The sequence below is a fragment of the Oncorhynchus masou genome, chromosome 12 (assembly GCF_036934945.1).
Source record: "Oncorhynchus masou masou isolate Uvic2021 chromosome 12, UVic_Omas_1.1, whole genome shotgun sequence".
Classification (NCBI taxonomy): domain Eukaryota; kingdom Metazoa; phylum Chordata; class Actinopteri; order Salmoniformes; family Salmonidae; genus Oncorhynchus; species Oncorhynchus masou.
The window spans coordinates 67,481,302-67,495,003 of NC_088223.1; the positions used below are offsets into that span (position 1 = coordinate 67,481,302).

Sequence of the window (13,702 nt, forward strand, 5' to 3'; positions counted from 1 at the left end):
CCAGGTGGACCGGGGACAGCAAGGAGTCATCATGTCAGGTAGTCCTGGGGCATGGTCCTAGGGCTCAGGTCCTCCGAGAGAGAGAAAGAGAGAATTAGAGAGGGTATATGTGGGGTGGCCAGTCCTCTTCTGGCTGTGCCGGGTGGAGATTATAACAGAACATGGCCAAGATGTTCAAATGTTCATAAATGACCAGTATGGTCGAATAATAATAAGGCAGAACAGTTGAAACTGGAGCAGCAGCACGGCCAGGTGGACCGGGGACAGCAAGGAGTCATCATGTCAGGTAGTCCTGGGGCATGGTCCTAGGGTTCAGGTCCTTCGAGAGAGAGCAAGAGCGAGAGAAGGAGAGAATTAGAGAATGCACACTTAGATTCACACAGGACACCGAATAGGACAGGAGAAGTACTCCAGATATAACAAACTGACCCTAGCCCCCGACACATAAACTACTGCAGCACAACCCAGACAGGATGACCACATCAGTGAATCAACCCACTCAGGTGACACACCCCTTCCAGGGACGACATGAGAGAGCCCCAGTAAGCCAGTGACTCAGCCCCTGTAATAGGGTTAGAGGCAGAGAATCCCAGTGGAAAGAGGGAAACCGGCCAGGCAGAGACAGCAAGGGCGGTTCGTTGCTCCAGAGCCTTTCCGTTCACCTTCCCACTCCTGGGCCAGACTACACAATCATATAACACACTGAAGAGATGAGTCTTCAGTAAAGACTTAAAGGTTGAGACTGAGTTTGTGTCTCTGACATGGGTAGGCAGACCATAAAAATGGAGCTCTATAGGAGAAAGCCCTGCCTCCAGCTGTTTGCTTAGAAATTCTAGGGACAATTAGGAGGCCTGCGTCTTGTGACCGTAGCGTACGTGAAGGTATGTACGGCAGGACCAAATCAGAGAGATAGGTAGGAGCAAGCCCATGTAATGCTTTGTAGGTTAGCGGTAAAACCTTGAAATCAGCCCTTGCTTTGACAGGAAGCCAGTGTAGAGAGGCTAGCACTGGAGTAATATGATCAAAGTTTTGGGTTCTAGTCAGGATTCTAGCAGCCGTATTTAGCACTAACTGAAGTTTATTTAGTGCTTTATCCGGGTAGCCGGAAAGTAGAGCTTTGCAGTAGTCTAACCTAGAAGTGACAAAGGCATGGATTAATTTTTCTGCATCATTTTTGGACAAAGTTTCTGATTTTTGCAATGTTATGTAGATGGAAAAAAGCTGTCCTTGAAATGGTCTTGATATGTTCTTCAAAAGAGAGATCAGGGTCCAGAGTAACACCGAGGTCCTTCAGTTTTATTTGAGACGACTGTACAACCATTAAGAATAATTGTCAGATTCAACAGAAGATCTCTTTGTTTCTTGGGACCTAGAACAAGCATCTCTGTTTTGTCCGAGTTTAAAAGTAGAAAGTTTGCCGCCATCCACTTCCTTATGTCTGAAACACATGCTTCTAGCAAGGGCAATTTTGGGGCTTCACCATGTTTCATTGAAATGTACAGCTGTGTGTCATCCGTATAGCAGTGGAAAAAAAATAATATATATATATATATATATATACAGTACCAGTCAAACGTTTGGTGTACTTGGCCAAAGAGCTCTATTTTCATGCCATCTAACCATAGCATCGCATGAAGTTTGCTAAATCACATTGGCACTTGGATTGGAACCTGTGATATGGTCGAAAATATTATGTTGTTTAACTTGTAATAAAGTAAGTACTTGTACAAACGTGTTTGTCTGTGTATGATGCCGTTTGGACACCATCTTATAGAGAGGTCTTAGTTTGTTAGGAAATCCCCTGATTCTTTAGAAACGGGTCGTTATGTAGACTGGAGACCATCTGTCATTTAATGTTTCGTTTTATTGTCGGCTTCCCTCACATTTTGTATTGCTCTGATTCTGCCTTTAGGGCATAATGTTTGTGTACAAGTCATCTGTCACCCATTTTCTCCCTTGCATAAGAGTGTGTGCCTGTGTGTTGGTATGATTGTGTGTATGTATAATAATACAGTAGCCCATAGCACACTACAACATATGGCTCCTACAGTCATTACAATATGATTAAGGCACACAGTTCTGGAGTATGTACAAACATGTCCTATTAAAATGGTCTTATCACTGTTGCCACACACAGTTTCATCCAATAGGAAGCAGAGTTCAATTTCATCTCAGGGCAACATTTCAGAAGTGGGTCAGTGGAAGATTATAGAAGTCTACTTGTTCGCCCCAAAAATACGATACAAAAATGAGGGGAAACATTGACCTAGAATAAAGGTGGCATCGTCTACACCACTGAACATTATAATAACACATCTATAAGATAGAGATTTGGTGGTTTCATACAGCATTATAATACACACAACACATATACAGTAAAATACCATATTGGGGTTTTGAACTAGTACTGCATAATGCTTCATGTTATCCAGCCCTCTGCTTTTCTCATTCAACTGTTTTTCCTTCACTCCTTTTATTAGTGTCATCATTCTGGAGCCAATGAAAAGTAATTTGATTACACAGTTTCCTTCTTCATAATGTTCCTTTTGAGTTCCGATTTCTTCCAATATGTTCTAAATAAAGCGGTAGATTGTTCATGTTACAATAAGGATCTGTGTTTGGGAGGTGGTTGGAAAACACAGAGGGGAAGGGACTCCCACACTATAAAGCAGCCTACCCCCCCCCAAAAAATAAGACAACCCCTACTTTAAGTCTTCAGCATGACTGTTTGTGTCTCTGTTTTCCTGCCCACTGTTTCACCTACCACTTAACACACAGCTACAGGCTAGGATTAGGTAAGGGAGGGGGTCACACAAAAATGGAGGGGGTCAACTTCCAGGTCATCTGGACAGAGTCAGGACAGTATCCATTAACCCCGATAGACAGTATGTGTGTGTGACCTCGCTCAGACCCCTCACTGACCACCAGATTTAACCCTTTTACAACAGCAGGAAGAGGTCTGCCAATGAAATGACAGCCCTCAGGGCTTATTCAACCAATCACCTTCAGTCGCCAGCTCTCTTTCACTTCCTCATGTCCCATTTCTGAATTCTCCTCTGGCAACACTACTAGCTAGGACAAATGAAAACGAGGCTAAATATGTTCCCTCTGGCCCTGTTTTTTAGTGCAAGATTTCAGGCATATAAACCTATTTCAGATATGGAGGAAAAATAAACTTCTCGATAAATCTGAGTGGTCCAGGAGTATGAATGTTTCCTTGAGTGGTTTTTGTTTTACACACCGTCTGAACAGTTTGCCGGTGTGTAAATCTGACACATTGGGGAGTTGTGCTTCCCAAATGGTTCTTCTCTTAACAGAGCCAAATGCTATTTCTGTGGTCATTAACAGTGATAAACTACCCTGTTCTAACTCTCTATGAACTCACTTCAATGGAGGAGCACACTAGGCCTATGTCCAAATATGTACAGTGGTCTTAAATGTAACATTTTCTGCGTACCAAATGCACCCTATTCACTATAGTGCACTACTTTTGACCAGAGCTTTTTGACCAGGGTCCATAAGTCTCTGGTCAAAAGTAGTGCACTGTGGGAAGGTAGTCTTTGACTTACTAAATTATATTGACAGTAGTTAGTGTCAGAGATGATCGTGGTACTGTGACAGGGCCCCTTCCTCTCACTTTGTTAAATCAACCATGTGGCGAATGTTGTATAATTATTAAAACGTGACTCCATTTTGAAAACACTCCAGATGGTCAGTTTGCCCACCTGTGAGGTTGACCATGTGGTTGGGTTGGAACAGTGAGGAAGCAGACAGGGAAGATGTGGTTTTTCTTTCCCAGACAGCAGCTTTGTATTAGCAAACGTGAAGATAATAAGCTGGTGACTGTGCAATTATTTACCAAAACAAATAAACAGGACAATGAATAAAAAGTAGGCCTAATCAACTCAAAAGAAATGCCAGGCTTCAATCATTCCTGTACCCGGCAGTATGCCAATCTTACCCTGTTTGTCTTAGTCTGTACTCACATAGAAATTACAGGGTTTAATTATCAAAACCGATCATGCATCTGACCAATGGGAAGAAGCCCTTTCACATCCTGTTCAATTAACATTCAACAGCATGAATTAGTGTCTAAACATCTTCACACACACACCAATAACGGTGCAACCATGTTTTTATCAAAAATACCATCTGGGATATGAACAGGTATGTCCATCCGGGATAAGAAACTATTCCTTTACACTGAATAAACCATGCTTTCTTGAACGTTTCCCATTGTCCGTCAGTTCTCTGACCAGGATATTAACAGATAACCCTCTATAATCAATGAGGAAATACCAGGTAATAATTTACAAAAAGGACATTATTCCATTAATAAATATGTGCTTATCATAAACCATTTAACTGTTTGCAGTGTCTGATTATTGATATAAGGCCTGTTTTTATATTGTGACAAGAGATCATAGGACTATGGTCACACTCCCCATACTAAATGATTCCTCATTGTGAGTGATGATTACATCAGAGGTTCAGTGTGCTGGAAAACGAGCAGGAATTAAATGGATCCTGGATTAAATTATCCTGCTACACCTCAACTGGGTACTATCCCCCACCTAATATCTACCTTATCCAAGACAGAAGAATATGCCAGTCCTCTCTCTTGTTTGGATCCCTGTGCTGTTCTTGTTCTATGACAGAAGACTGACGGTCATCCATACCTCAACTGGTATGATACCCTAACCCAGAGATGAATATAGGTATATGAGCCAGATCCAGACAGACATGGGTCATGCCATTGTTTTCATGTTGCTAAGTCATGTGTGACTGTGCTACAGTGTAAACACTGTCTCGAGTTCTGTGCCTGGGTGATGCGACAGTGTGTGTAGCTGTGGTGACTCCCAGGGTCAGGGGCATAGTAGGTAGCCATCCATCATGCTGTCAGAGAGCAGTGGAGACCCCAGGGACCCCAGCAGGGATGACGAGAGAGGTAATGGTGATATTGTAATGGTGTGCTGTGCCCAGTCATGTCTGTGTTCCGTGTTCATTCTGTCGGTAATGCAGGCCTCTACCATTCGGTGGTAAGGGGTTGAGAAACACATTTTCAGTGGATTGACAATTAATATAGAAATGGTCTAACTCCATACAGTTGTGGTACAATTATGAAAATTAGGACAGGGACAATATCAGTGTTGCGATACTCATTAGTATTGTGGCATGGAAACAAAACATGAAGCGATTTAACTTCTTTAGGAAAACAGCCCAAATGTTGGAAACAAACATCATTATGTTGTCATCCAGAGTCACATGAATTGATTTTCCAAGCTGAAGCATATCATATTTTACATACAGCAGGTTTTTAAAGGACCAAAGGACCGTATTTTAGCCATGGAACAAAATCTGACGATACTGGTATCATCCTGGCACTAAGGAAAATGTTTATCCATTTACTGTTGATGTTGATATTATTGTGTTATAATTGCTGATTATTTTAGATCCACTCACTGTGATGTCTAATCTGTATTGTACTCTGTGTGTCTGTGCTGTTCAGATCTGTACTGTACCCTGTGTCTCTGTGTCCTGTTCAGATATGTACTGTACCCTGTGTCTGTCCTGTTCAGATCTGTACTGTACCCTGTGTCTCTGTGCTGTTCAGATCTGTACTGTACCCTGTGTCTCTGTGTCCTGTTCAGATATGTACTTTACCCTGTGTCTCTGTGTCCTGTTCAGATCTGTACTGTACCCTGTGTCTCTGTGTCCTGTTCAGATATGTACTGTACCCTGTGTCTCTGTGTCCTGTTCAGATATGTACTGTACCCTGTGTCTCTGTGTCCTGTTCAGATATGTACTTTACCCTGTCTCTGTGTCCTGTTCAGATATGTACTTTACCCTGTCTCTGTGTCCTGTTCAGATATGTACTTTACCCTGTGTCTCTGTGTCCTGTTCAGATATGTACTTTACCCTGTCTCTGTGTCCTGTTCAGATATGTACTTTACCCTGTGTCTCTGTTCTGTTCAGATATGTACTGTACCCTGTCTCTGTGTCCTGTTCAGATATGTACTGTACCCTGTGTCTCTGTGTCCTGTTCAGATGTGTACTGTACCCTGTGTCTCTGTGTCCTGTTCAGATATGTGTACCCTGTGTCCTGTTCAGATCTGTACTGTACCCTGTGTCTCTGTGTCCTGTTCAGATATGTACTGTACCCTGTGTCTCTGTCCTGTTCAGATCTGTACTGTACCCTGTGTCTCTGTGTCCTGTTCAGATCTGTACTGTACCCTGTGTCTCTGTTCTGTTCAGATCTGTACTGTACCCTGTGTCTCTGTGTCCTGTTCAGATATGTACTTTACCCTGTGTCTCTGTGTCCTGTTCAGATCTGTACTTTACCCTGTCTCTGTGTCCTGTTCAGATCTGTACTTTACCCTGTGTCTCTGTGTCCTGTTCAGATCTGTACTTTACCCTGTGTCTCTGTTCTGTTCAGATATGTACTGTACCCTGTCTCTGTGTCCTGTTCAGATATGTACTGTACACCCTGTGTCTCTGTGTCCTGTTCAGATGTGTACTGTACCCTGTGTCTCTGTGTCCTGTTCAGATATGTACTGTACCCTGTGTCCTGTTCAGATCTGTACTGTACCCTGTGTCTCTGTGTCCTGTTCAGATATGTACTTTACCCTGTCTCTGTGTCCTGTTCAGATGTGTACTGTACCCTGTGTCTCTGTGTCCTGTTCAGATGTGTACTGTACCCTGTGTCTCTGTGTCCTGTTCAGATATGTACTGTACCCTGTGTCCTGTTCAGATCTGTACTGTACCCTGTGTCTCTGTGTCCTGTTCAGATATGTACTGTACCCTGTGTCTCTGTCCTGTTCAGATATGTACTGTACCCTGTGTCTCAGTGTCCTGTTCAGATCTGTACTGTACCCTGTGTCTCTGTTCTGTTCAGATCTGTACTGTACCCTGTGTCTCTGTGTCCTGTTCAGATATGTACTGTACCCTGTGTCTCTGTGTCCTGTTCAGATATGTACTTTACCCTGTCTCTGTGTCCTGTTCAGATATGTACTTTACCCTGTGTCTCTGTGTCCTGTTCAGATATGTACTTTACCCTGTGTCTCTGTTCTGTTCAGATATGTCTGTACCCTGTCTCTGTGTCCTGTTCAGATATGTACTGTACCCTGTGTCTCTGTGTCCTGTTCAGATGTGTACTGTACCCTGTGTCTCTGTGTCCTGTTCAGATATACCCTGTGTCCTGTTATCTGTACTGTACCCTGTGTCTCTGTGTCCTGTTCAGATATGTACTGTACCCTGTCTCTGTGTCCTGTTCAGATATGTACTGTACCCTGTGTCTCTGTGTCCTGTTCAGATGTGTACTGTACCCTGTGTCTCTGTGTCCTGTTCAGATATGTACTGTACCCTGTGTCCTGTTCAGATCTGTACTGTACCCTGTGTCTCTGTGTCCTGTTCAGATATGTACTGTACCCTGTGTCTCTGTCCTGTTCAGATATGTACTGTACCCTGTGTCTCAGTGTCCTGTTCAGATCTGTACTTTACCCTGTCTCTGTGTCCTGTTCAGATCTGTACTGTACCCTGTGTCTCTGTGTCCTGTTCAGATATGTACTGTACCCTGTGTCTCTGTGTCCTGTTCAGATATGTACTTTACCCTGTCTCTGTGTCCTGTTCAGATGTGTACTGTACCCTGTGTCTCTGTGTCCTGTTCAGATATGTACTTTACCCTGTGTCTCTGTTCTGTTCAGATATGTACTGTACCCTGTCTCTGTGTCCTGTTCAGATATGTACTGTACCCTGTGTCCTGTTCAGATGTGTACTGTACCCTGTGTCTCTGTGTCCTGTTCAGATATGTACTTTACCCTGTCTCTGTGTCCTGTTCAGATGTGTACTGTACCCTGTGTCTCTGTGTCCTGTTCAGATGTGTACTGTACCCTGTGTCTCTGTGTCCTGTTCAGATATGTACTGTACCCTGTGTCCTGTTCAGATCTGTACTGTACCCTGTGTCTCTGTGTCCTGTTCAGATATGTACTGTACCCTGTGTCTCTGTCCTGTTCAGATATGTACTGTACCCTGTGTCTCAGTGTCCTGTTCAGATCTGTACTGTACCCTGTGTCTCTGTTCTGTTCAGATCTGTACTGTACCCTGTGTCTCTGTGTCCTGTTCAGATCTGTACTGTACCCTGTGTCTCTGTGTCCTGTTCAGATCTGTACTGTACCCTGTGTCTCTGTGTCCTGTTCAGATCTGTACTGTACCCTGTGTCTCTGTGTCCTGTTCAGATATGTACTGTACCCTGTGTCTCTGTGTCCTGTTCAGAGACTGTACCCTGTGTCTCTGTGTCCTGTTCAGATCTGTACTGTACCCTGTGTCTCTGTGTCCTGTTCAGATCTGTGTCTCTGTGTCCTGTTCAGATCTGTACTGTACCCTGTGTCTCTGTTCTGTTCAGATCTGTACTGTACCCTGTGTCTCTGTGTCCTGTTCAGATCTGTACTGTACCCTGTGTCTCTGTGTCCTGTTCAGATCTGTACTGTACCCTGTCTCTGTGTCCTGTTCAGATCTGTACTGTACCCTGGAGGTGGACTCTTATGGCTACTTTGTCAGCAAGGCCAAGACCCGCGTCTTCAGAGACACCACTGAACCACAGTGGAACGAGGTGAGAGACCAACACCACACAGAGCTCCAATATTCAGATCATATTACTGTCAGTTATGTTGTCAAGAGGACATTTTACTCAAATTCACTCCAATTCCAGTACTCCATCATACAGAATGTTCTCTGGTCAATAGGACATTGAAGCCTGCTCTCCTGTCCTGACTGTACATTGTCCAATAGGAGTTTGAAATTGAGCTGGAGGGTTCTCAGTGCCTTCGGATCCTGTGCTACGAGAAATGTTACGACAAGACCAAGCTCAACAAAGATGACAATGAGATCGTGGACATCATCATGGGCAAGGGCCAGGTGCAGGTAAGGAGAGAGTGGGGGAAAAACTCACATCATGAAACCAAACTCACTGTATGCTTATTCCATACGCATGTATGGACTTGTTTTCTTTATAGACCTTGGCAGAAACATAGTGTACCACAAGCTCCTATGTACATCAGTAGACTATGGAGATATACATTCAGCTCAGACTCTTCTCCGTCGTGTGACTCACACTTGTTGTTGTCTGGCCTCTTGTGTACAATAGATGAGTTTCGTGATGGTGGGCTGCCATTGGTGTGTGTGTGTGGGTGTGTGTGTGTGTGTGTGTGTGTGCGAGAGTTAGGGGTTTTCCTCCTTGTGTGAAAATACCCTATAAAACCCTCTCACTCAGAATGTCCTGTGACTGTAACATGTTTGGTTTGTGTATTACAGTCTGTGGTTAGGTTGTTGTTCCTCCCTCATATGGTAGCAGGCCTCTACGCTGACCTTTTAACAAGGAGCACGTGTGTGTCTAAGTTGAAACATGTAGGAGCACACAAAGGAATTTAGGAGCACAATGACAAATATTTGAGGCCTTAAAGCTAGAATCTTTACATTTTCTAGCCACACTGGTGCTTCTAAATGTACATTTCCAGTCCCACAGCTAAATATTTAGGCACATATGCAAATAAAATGTTGGCACTGTTTGAGCCCTGGGGCGTCTCAGGAACCAGGCCCCTGGTATAGAGGAGTAGTCAGAAGTAGAAATACTGAGGGACATGTACATTATTCCTTTCAGATCAGTCATAGACAGTTGTTTTCTACAAATGATGCAACATGAACTCGTGTTGTGTGGAGAACATACAGTTGTATTAAGATGTCCTACTTTGATACATACTATATGAATAACAAACTATTGTCCAGGATTGTGGTTGTGTTCCTTTCCTAACTTACACTCCAGCATCTCTTAGGTTATTTGAAGTTTGTCTTGTGTTTTCTGTCCTTGACTGACGTGTCTTCCTCTTCAAGTGTGGTGATGAATGACACTTCCCTGCCCCCACATTGGCAGTCCAATTTGAAGAGAGTTTGTTTTTAGAGGGCTGTTTAAATGGTTCCCTGTTTCCTTTTCTCTGACTAACTGTGGAAATGCTGTTTAGATAGAGAAGGTTTTATTTGCCTCTAGTGAACCAGAGAGGACCTCTGGGCTGTTAGTTGAATGGTCCTCTGTGCGTACTAACTCTTCGTACTAACTGAGGAATGTCCACATTTTCTAGCAATGCAATGCTGAGATGTCAGGCATCATCATAGCCCATATGTGGAATCCATTTTGTCCCTGCATGTGACATTCCACTGTTCCTTTAGTGATAGTCTCTAAGGGTTTCTGAAGTATCATAAATTATTATTGGTTGTTGTAATGTTTATCAGAAACATGCAGTACTCCATACAGTAAACACACCTGCTACTACTGCTCCACAAACTCCTACTGTGCAATATACACTTTTACTTTGCAGTACAGTAAAGCAGATTTTCCCAACTCCATCACTCCCACCGCCACATTTTTGTTGTTGCCCTGGACAAACTCACCTAATTCAACTCATTGAGGGCTTGATGATTAGTTTTTACAATACAAATGTGTACTGTTGGGGGTACAGGAGGACTGGAGTTGGGAACCGTTTGCAGTAGAGCACCAACAATAATGAGATTACTACCAATGATGTATTCTATTACTATCAGGTTTTATTTCCTGCTCTGAACTGCAGAAATGGAGGGTCAATGGAGGGAAAGGGGCTAATTAAAAGCTTAATTAAAACACCTTCTGATCTTTGGCCAGGCACCTGTTGAACCAGATTATATTCCACTGTAATTCTTATCAGCTGTAACCCCCGCTAATTGGTTAATGAGGATTCTCTTCTTCCTGCACAGCTGCAGAGCAGGAGGAGTGGATGGGTCGGCCTGTAAGCTCTTTGACAGGAGTGGAACGCTAGACTCTGGAGGCTGTGTTGGATAAGTGTGTGTGTGTGTGGGGTGGGGGGGGGGCACTGAGCTGCAGACCTGCTTCATACCAACTTCACTGCAGCCTGTCATGTCCATGGCTAAAATATGTGCCCACTACTCACTCACAGGGGTTCAACGGCCTGGCAGAGAGGCACGCTGTCTTCTGGGAAAACACACTGCCTCCCAGCTAATAGCCATGTTGCTGAAAATGAACAAATAGTTCTGTTATTCACCACTGCTAGCTTGATTTGGGGAAGAGGAAGGGTTAAAAGTGAAGAAAATGGCATGTTCAGTCCCAGGATGGGAGATTGTGGGAAAAGGATTGGTGATGTTGTGGTTGCTGGGTGAGAGGAGAGAGTTCCACTCTGCAGTAAGAGGGCATGAGAGAAAGAGGGGAGCAGCCAGTGACTCAACAGAGAGAGAGAGAGAGGGGCTTGGTTGAGCTGAAAAGAGAGAAACTTGTCAGTATTTGCTGTGATGGCATCAGTTCTCTGGGGTGAGAGTGAGAGACCTCGTCCCTGATAGAATGTGACTGTTGTTGTGTGGAATAGTGCTGCTTAAGGGATAGGGACACTGTAGAGAGGGACCTTGTAAAAATGTATTTAACCTTGATATAACTCTAGCAGACAGACAATAACACTTCCAGAACCTTAAATGGAGTATAGGGGACATTGTAGTAAACGGACAGAGATGTTTATTAAGGGACTTCACAGTAGTTTACATGCAAACACTTAGTTACTAACATGTAGTTTAGGTGATCTAAGGCTACAGAGTTTACATGGATGAAGTCATTCCCTTTCTTCCGGAGGTCATACCTCGTGGGTCGGAGGTCATACCTCGTGGGTCGGAGGTCATACCTCGTGGGTCGGAGGTCATACCTCGTGGGTCAGAGGTCATACCTCGTGGGTCAGAGGTCATACCTCGTGGGTCAGAGGTCATACCTCGTGGGTCAGACTTTTTCTTGGAGCTCTTCTGTTTCGTTTCTCGTCAAGCTCCTCTGAAAGGAGCGGAAATGTTTTGTTGTCCTCTCTTGAGACCTAACAGATTTGTTTAACAAGACTCCAGAATGCTAAAAGGCCTTACATGGGCGTATCATGCAGCAAAGTTGCTTTTTATTTATTTTCTTCACAGATGAAAGTTTAGATACTATAAGTAAAATATGTCCTGTAATGACTTTTCAATATTGCCATTTTCCGTCAGAGAATATTTTGTTTCTGTAAAGAAGGTGTCAAGTTAAGTTGGCTCGTGCTATATCAATATACAAAGTGACATGTGCAGTAAGATGCTGTTTTAGTATGCATTGAAACTATTAGACAGTCATGCCACTGAAGAATACTGCAGTGCCCGTCCCACTCAGATTGCCATAAGTAAGGGTCTCTTTTAGTTCTGATCAATCAGAGTTATTTCCATGGAAACAGGGGTCCCTGTGGTGCCTGGTGAGGTCAAACTGGTGTGTGTCTCTCTGAGGGTCAGCCACTCCAATGCACACACACACAGCATACACAGTTAGTCCTGGTAGTTAAATAGTTAGTCCTGGTAGTGTCACGAACCGGCTCAAAGCCCGTAACAAAAGGGAGACAACGTGGAGATAAGGAGTAACAAAATATGTATTTATTAAATAAGTAACTAAGTATAATATACAATGGTGTCTGTAATTAGTCATCAGTAGTGTGAGTGTTTTGCATGCATGAATGTGATAATGCAGGGTGTTGAAAGATGCTAAAGCAAACAACCAAAAAACCACCAAATCTATAAAGGTGTCTGCATGGAGAGAGTCTCCTCCATGAATGGGGAAGTGGTGTATTTATCCTGGGAGACACCAGGCCCAGGTGTTTCCCATGTAGCTGACGACCCTCCCAACTCCGCCCACCAGCATCCTAATAAGGAAATACCAAAGAGAGAATACGGCAGACACAGTGGGAGGGTCGTCACAGTAGTTAAATAGTTAGTCCTGGTAGTTAAATAGTTAGTCCTGGTAGTTAAATAGTTAGTCCTGGTAGTTAACCTCTAGCGTCGAGCAATCCCGTATCCGGGAGCGTAATCATAGATTCAAGCTCATTAGCATAACACATTTACATTTACATTTAAGTCATTTAGCAGACGCTCTTATCCAGAGCGACTTACAAATTGGTGAATTCACCTTCTGACATCCAGTGGAACAGCCACTTTACAATAGTGCATCTAAATCATTAATGAGAAGGATTACTTATCTTAAGGTATTCCTTAGGTGGGGTTTCAGGTGTCTCCGGAAGGTGGTGATTGACTCCGCTGTCCTGGCGTCGTGAGGGAGTTTGTTCCACCATTGGGGGGCCAGAGCAGCGAACAGTTTTGACTGGGCTGAGCGGGAACTGTACTTCCTCAATGGTAGGGAGGCGAGCAGGCCAGAGGTGGATCATAGGGCCTGATCAGAGCCTGGAGTACTGCGGTGCCGTTTTTAGGCAAACCATGGTCTTGTAGCGGATGCGAGCTTCAACTGGAAGCCAGTGGAGAGAGCGGAGGAGCGGGGTGACGTGAGAGAACTTGGGAAGGTTGAACACCAGACGGGCTGCGGCGTTCTGGATGAGTTGTAGGGGTTTAATGGCACAGGCAGGGAGCCCAGCCAACAGCGAGTTGCAGTAATCCAGACGGGAGATGACAAGTGCCTGGATTAGGACCTGCGCCGCTTCCTGTGTGAAGGGTCGTAGCGGATGTTTAGAGCATGAACCTACAGGAACGGGCCACCGCCATGATGTTGGTTGAGAACGACAGGGTGTTGTCCAGGAAGAAGGTTCTTAGCGCTCTGGGAGGAGGACACAATGGAGTTGTCAACCGTGATGGCGAGATCATGGAACGGGCAGTCCTTCCCCGGGAG

General features: G+C 44.2%; 1 protein-coding gene across 5 annotated transcripts in view; it reads left to right on the forward strand.

Annotated features, from left to right (window-relative positions):
- The window catches only part of LOC135550700 (active breakpoint cluster region-related protein-like), a 263,459-nt gene that overhangs the window by 183,127 nt on the left and 66,630 nt on the right, over positions 1–13,702 (forward strand). For all 5 annotated transcript variants that reach the window (XM_064981734.1, XM_064981735.1, XM_064981736.1 and 2 more), the window contains 2 exons: positions 8,511–8,608; positions 8,788–8,919. In XM_064981734.1, the coding sequence (XP_064837806.1) occupies positions 8,511–8,608; positions 8,788–8,919 (230 nt within the window). The remainder of the gene's footprint in view (positions 1–8,510; positions 8,609–8,787; positions 8,920–13,702) is intronic.